General features: G+C 50.4%; 1 protein-coding gene across 1 annotated transcript; it reads left to right on the top strand.

The window, feature by feature from the left end:
* The first annotated feature begins 1,269 nt into the window (after positions 1-1,269).
* On the top strand, positions 1,270-4,568 carry LOC120661893 (trehalose 6-phosphate phosphatase RA3-like). The gene is made up of 10 exons (XM_039940893.1): positions 1,270-1,614; positions 1,716-1,856; positions 2,020-2,091; positions 2,196-2,294; positions 2,443-2,496; positions 2,664-2,765; positions 2,887-3,034; positions 3,123-3,193; positions 3,509-3,601; positions 3,964-4,568. The coding sequence occupies exons 1-10, from the start codon at positions 1,399-1,401 to the stop codon at positions 4,018-4,020; spliced, it is 1,053 nt and encodes a 350-aa protein (XP_039796827.1). The 5' UTR covers positions 1,270-1,398; the 3' UTR covers positions 4,021-4,568.
* Positions 4,569-6,859: the final 2,291 nt, after the last annotated feature.

Here is a 6,859-nt window from a genome sequence, read left to right on the forward strand (position 1 = left end):
CGGCAGTGCACCTGCTCTTCCATTGTGACTTTGCTGCGAGCTTCTAGAGGGCACTTGGCTTCGCTGTTCCTACTGACCTTGAAGCCAGACACATCCAACAGCTTCCTCGCCCCTCACATGTGGAAGGTGGCCACTACGGCACTTTCATCCTCCTTTGTTGCTGGCAATTATGGAAACGCCGGAATGGAATCGTCTTCCGCCAGGAGACCATGTTGTTACATCAGACCCTGCACGCGTGCAGACGGGAAGCCAAATCATGGAGCTGCCGCCTGCCATGTACTGAGCGACGCTTAGGCGATCATTGGTGTTCCCTCTTTTCTTTGGCAATGTAAAATCCATTTGTAATAACTCTACTCTATCTGGTCATTCAGGGCCACTGTGAGAAATGAAAAATCAGGTGGGGGATCCTCTCCCCCTCCGTTGACCCCTCAAAAAAAAAAGGCTAAGAAAAATCCCATTTTCATGTAAACAAAAGAGAGGGCTAATCCAGCGAAACAAATTATCAACAACCTTATTTGGCAAGCTTTATAACAGTTCGTATTTTGGAATGTTGTCGTACCATTAAGCACCTGTATGAAAGCTAATCCCTTCTATTCGAATCAGGCGTTTAAATACGCTCAACCACATTGCTATCACACCTTTAGTGTTGGTATATAGACTTTGATGAGCATCTTATCGAACTTATAAGCACCTCATACATATGAAGTGGATGCATTTTTTTTAAAAAAACAACAGTTTCCTCATGTAATAAGCAAAGGCAACATGTTTAAGCATTTCCATTGTACATGCCCAGAACCAGGTAGTGCAAGCATACAGACATACACAGTAGAAAATTCTCTCTCGTTTATACAGTGCCCTAGTACTTCGCTTTCAATGTCGCAGTCTCGCTATTAGTTTGTACACCCACGGCAAACAAAACAAACTTCATAGCAAATACAGCCAGTACGATTACGCGTACCACACCACCTCCCATTGGAAGCAATGTTTCTTTTGTATTCACACTATTAATAAATATACTAAGTTTTGTTACGTCTAGCTAGCCACCCAATTGCACGGTGAGTTCCATTTTTTTTCTGCGTGGACAATTGCACGGTGATTTCGGCTCGACGACGACCTGCCACACCCCTACTTGTATGCCGCCCGGCACTGTTGCGAAACCGGCGTATTTTTTCCAAACACAACCACCGGACGGGGCGCCCCAAAACACCCGGCCGGCCACATCTATATATTGGCCCCCTCCTCGGCACCGCCCAAAACCTCAAGCAAACACAAAGCCTTCTTTCTCGCCAGGCCTCGCGTAGTCGCGTTGCTGGTTTGGGCGTTTGCCTGGTTGCCACTGCTGCTTTGAATTGCCTTCTGCCCTTCTTTCTCTGCCCCCAGGCCTCCCTCGCCACCGCAATGACGAAGCACGCCGCCTTCGCCGCCGAGGACGCGGCCGTCGCGGCGCCAGCGCCCGCGCAGCCCGGGCGACGGTTCACGTCGTACCCGCCGTCGAGCTGCAGGACGGCCGCGGCGCAGGGTCGCAGGGACCCCGGCGCTGCGGGCGCGGCCGCCAGGGCCACGGGGTCCTGGCTCAACGCCGTGCCGCGCCGCGCCGAGCACGACGACTGGATGGTACGCGCGCATTATGCCGTTCCCTTATCTTCCTTGTACATCCATGCGCCTCGCCGTGCCGGCGCTCGTGCCCTGACCGCCTGTCGCCGATGTGCCCGCAGGAGAAGCACCCGTCGGCATTGGCCGGGTTCGAGTCGATGCTGGCCGCGGCGAAGGGGAAGCAGGTCGTGATGTTCCTCGACTACGACGGCACCCTGTCGCCCATCGTCAAGGACCCCGACACCGCCGTCATGACCGAGGAGGTGAGTTGCTACTAGGCTACTAGCTAGAGACAAGTCCTGTCGTTCGTGCGTGCCCTCGTGCGAAGCAGAGCGACATGCTCTGCTCCGTCGCCGGCACGGGGACCCTGCCGTCTCCGCCGTGCCTAACCGCGTGACGTTCTCTTCCGTGCCAAAAACCACGCAGATGCGCGACGCGGTGCGAGGCGTGGCCGAGCACTTCCCGACGGCGATCGTGAGCGGGAGGTGCAGAGACAAGGTGCATTCCCATCCCGACCATCCCGTTCTTTGGCGGGTTCCACTTCCACTTCCACCTCGTGCTCATGGCTCCTCTCGTCTGTTCCGGCGCGACGCCTTAATTAGGTGTTCAACTTCGTGAAGCTGGCGGAGCTGTACTACGCCGGGAGCCACGGCATGGACATCAAGGGGCCCACGCCGGAGTCCAAGCACGCCAAGGCAAAGGTTCGCGAACCACACTACTGCACTAGCTCTCAGTCACCGCCGTGTCAAACGAAAGCGACTGCTTTTGGCACAAAAAGAGAAAAGAAACAAAAATTCTCGTTCTGCTACTAGAGCTCAATAGTCTGTGTTGACCTGGAAACAAACGCAGGACGAAGGTGTTCTGTGCCAGCCGGCGAGCGAGTTCCTGCCCGTCATCGACGAGGTAATTCCACTGCCGATCTGACGATCTTCAATTTCTTGGGAACTCCGGTGGATCGGAGTACGCTGTTCGCAGCACGACGCCGGTCGTCTCTGACACGGTTTCGTTGGCGTGCACGCCGCGAGCAGCAAGAATTTCGTGACGAGTGCGCTGCGGTTTCCCTCTTGCAGGTGTACCGCGCGCTGACGGCCACGACGGCGGCGATCCCCGGCGCGACGGTGGAGAACAACAAGTTCTGCCTCTCCGTCCACTTCCGCTGCGTCCAGGAGGAGGTGAGAAGGGTCACGAATCACGATCGCGCACGCGAGAGAGACAGTCGCCTTGCAATCTTGTGTTGGGTCAGTTTCCTGACGTGCTGCTGTTCGATCTGTCCCTGAAAAAAAAAACTGGCAGAAATGGCGTGCTTTGGAGGAGCAAGTGCGGTCGGTGCTCAAGGAGTACCCGGACCTCCGGCTCACCAGAGGCAGGAAGGTCTTGGAGATCCGCCCCTCCATCAAGTGGGACAAGGGGAACGCACTCCAGTTCTTGCTGGAGGCTCTCGGTAAGTACACGCCCACATCTGTTTCATCTTCTTCTTTTTTTCTTCCCACTCTTTCTCTCAATCCAACGAATTGCTTGGTTTCTTGAAGGCTTTGCGGACAGCAACAATGTTTTCCCGATCTATATTGGAGACGATCGCACCGATGAGGACGCGTTCAAGGTACTCAGACCTGTGGCAAAACAAGTATTACTATTATGTTTGTTTATATCAACAGAGTTTTTTTTTAAAAAAATAAGAAGACAAATTTATTTTACAGCTACTCTATCGAGTAGTATTTTCAGAACATAATAAAATCGTAACATTAATGTTTGGTTTTTTTGTTCCTAAGAGGATCACGCATGATATTTTCAATCTAAATACTAGCTAGCATTTGCTTGCGCTAGCTTTGCACTGCTGTTGGGAGAATGGGAAGGGGCAAAAAAGCATGCGCATAAGGCGCATGGCGAGACTAACCCTTATCGTCAAATTAAACAGGTGCTGCGTGACATGGGACAAGGGATCGGAATCCTCGTGTCCAAGATCCCCAAGGAGACCAGCGCATCCTACTCCCTGCGCGAACCTTCCGAGGTACGCACATGCCTATGATTATATTGCTATTGCCACAGCTACAGTGCAATGCACTTGCTACATACCCGGTGTAGTTCAGGTTCAGGAGATCAGTGCTTTCGTGCTCTGAAAAGTGAAAGAAAAGCTTAGCAGAAATCCAAACACCATAGAATTCTTGGTCTGTTGCTGCTGTAGCATGCAGGGAGTTAGGCACAGGCATTTGCGACCTCTGAAAATGGCGAGTCTCTGCTGCCTGTTGCTTTCGGGAAAGCTAGCCCGACGAGGAGCTCTTTTCTTTTCTTTTCGCACCTGTCCTTTTCGGTGACAAGCAACTGAGCTGCCACCGACGTGGACTGATCCCGCATGCTGTTGTGGCCCCGCAGGTGAAGGAGTTCCTGCACAAGCTGGTCAAGTCCAAGCAGAGCACGCAGCGGGACTAGCCATGGTTCATCCGCAGGCGAAAGCTAGAGCTAACGGAAATCCAAGCGCTGATCGCCCCCCAACGGGTGAGAAGCTAGCAATGACAATCTCAGGCTTGATTCGATCGTCCATGGCCGCGGTGACATGGATTAACTGATGACCAGACATTAAGCTCCCAGATTTAACTACCGTAATCGCCAGGAAAGTTTTTTTTTATTTTTTTGAGAGGAGAATAGAGAGACCATGGGTAGAGGAAGTAAGGAGTCCTAGAGTGGAGCCGCCAGAGCCATGGCAAAGACAGCTCCCGGAGATCGGCCATCGGGCCGCGTGGCTCCCACCCGTGTGCTGCTGGGCCTCTAATGTCGGTCGGTGGCGATTTTTTTATTTTTTATTTTCGTTTTTTACAAAAATATATTTTTGTTTTCGAAATTTACAGAAATATACCCCGGCCGCCCCGCTGCCGGGCGGCCAGGACCTGGTCGCCCCGGAGCGGCAGGGGCTTTTCTGCAAAAGTTTTCGCGGAGAATTTGCGCTGAGGCTCCTGGAGGACCGGTCGCCCGGCAACGGGGCGGCCGGCCCCCCAAGCCGCCCGGTAGCGGGCCGGTCGGCTGCCCCTCCACTATTTAAGGGTTGGCTGCCCCCACCCCTCATTTGCATCACCAAAATTCCAGAAAAAAGAAAAGAGAGGAAGGGAGGGAGAGAGGCGAAGCTCTGCCGGATTTTCAAACCGGCGACTGCAGGCAATCAAAATTCTTCTACGCTTTACAAACAGTTTATGTTGTAATTATTTTTATTGACACAGTAGATTAGCAATCAGTTTAATGAATAGCATTATTGTGTGGCCAGATATATCGAGCAAGCTTCGTTTTCAAGTTCATTATGGTGACTACTATATTTCTCATGATGCGTATGGAGTAGATCTATCAGCTTTTGAACGCAGAGAGTGCGGAATAGATAAACCCTTAGAGAGGAGTTTTGGTTCCATACGCAAATGGCTTCGCGAGATATTCAATGTGAATCCAAAGACCTATTTCCAAACCGTTCAGACTGTGACGAATTGGGCAACTGAAGGGGATTTCTGGGAGTTGATGCTTATAACAAACAGCGAAGAATGGCGGATTTACATGCAAGCAGCTCTTGACCGTGGGTGTCCTCTTGCAATGCTAATTCAGATTCACCAGAAGGCAGGTAATTTCGGTGAAGGGTCCACAAGTACATCATCTCATATGAATCAATCAATGGAACAAGATAATGAAGATCAGAACATGCATGTCATAGAATCTGAGCCACAAAGTATAGCTGATCAGGTAGGAGAAAAAGAAGATCAGAACGTGCATGTCATTTAACCTGAGCCGTAAGGTTTAGCTGATGAGGGGGGAGCGGATACCTAGAATAGTGGAAGCTGTAGAGAATGAAGACCAGGAGACTCGAATGATGGAAGAATGTGGGGACTCATCAGACGATGAGGACTACCTGTTGCTAAGTGAATGGCGAGACAAGGGTTTTGGAAATCCTGTGATACATGATATTAGGGGTAATGAATACGAATACAGAGAGAATGAGGTTGCGCAGGGGGCAAAGTATCCTAGCATTGAAGCTGTGAAGGATGCTGTGAAGCTTTGGGCTATATCGTTGAGGAAGAAATTCAGAGTTGTGAAGTCTAGCAGCAAAGAATATGAGGTGAAATATGTCAATGGCGATTGTACATGGCGAGTACATGCCTACAAAGGCAAGTACAAGACACACTGGGAGTGTTCAATTGTTACACCACATACATACAGATTGACTGCTGTTGCGCAAAATCACCGTAACATCACATCCACTTTCGTGGCCAAGAAGATGTATGGTGTGATTCTCGACAAAATTGATTATGAGCCAAAATTGATAATTAGGGACATAGACGACCGTTTTCAATACAAAATCAGATATGCAAAGATTTGACGGGCAAAACAAAAGGTATTTGAGATGAGGTTCGGCACATATGAGGCATCATATGATAACCTGCCTCACATGCTGTCAGCAATTGTGCAGAGAATTCGTTCCTCTCCCTATCAGCTTCACGTTCCTCTGCCTCCTGACGTTCCACTTCTACAATCCTCTTCTGAATCTCTTCCTGGTCTTTCTTGCGCTTCTCCTCCATCTGTTCTACATGCAGCATTCGTTGCCACCTTTGTGCAGCCCACCTTGCTTGACGCTCAACGTGGTCTTTATCCTGCTGAGATTGCTCGGTGTCTAACCTCTGCACGAAATCACATAGAGGCGGCGGAGTCTTTCCCCAAATCATGTTAGAAGTCATTACCAGATCTGAAAGTAGCAAACTCGGATAGTATTTTGTAGTATCTTTGCTCGATCATTGCCGTAATGTTTGGGCAGGTCGTCCTCGTAATTCTCGCACATGAAGAACCTCATGCCAAAGTCGTCCTCCAAAACCCTTGATTTCATTAGCTTGCACAAGGATCCGCAAAAGCACATAGGCACCTGGACTTCTTGGGGGACTGTTGCCGTCACCTTATTCCATAAAATGTAGGTGGATACTGAGGATGCCATGGTGTTGAGCCCTGGCAATCACAAGTGCGCAATCATATTGCTAATGTACTGTATCAACGCTTGTATTAAACTGCTTGCTAATCTACTGTGTCAATAAAAATAATTACAACATAAACTGTTTGTAAAGCGTAGAAGAATTTTGGTTACCTGCAGTCGCCGGTTTGAAAATCCGGCAGGGCTTCGCCTCTCTCCCTCCCTCCCTCTCTTTTCTTTTTCTGAAATTTTAGTGATGCAAATGAGGGGTGGGAGGCAGCCAACCCTTAAATAATGGTGGGGCAGCCGCTCCTGGGCCGGCCACCTCGCTGCCGGGCG

This window comes from Panicum virgatum, chromosome 2N (genome assembly GCF_016808335.1).
Source record: "Panicum virgatum strain AP13 chromosome 2N, P.virgatum_v5, whole genome shotgun sequence".
Lineage (NCBI taxonomy): Eukaryota > Viridiplantae > Streptophyta > Magnoliopsida > Poales > Poaceae > Panicum > Panicum virgatum.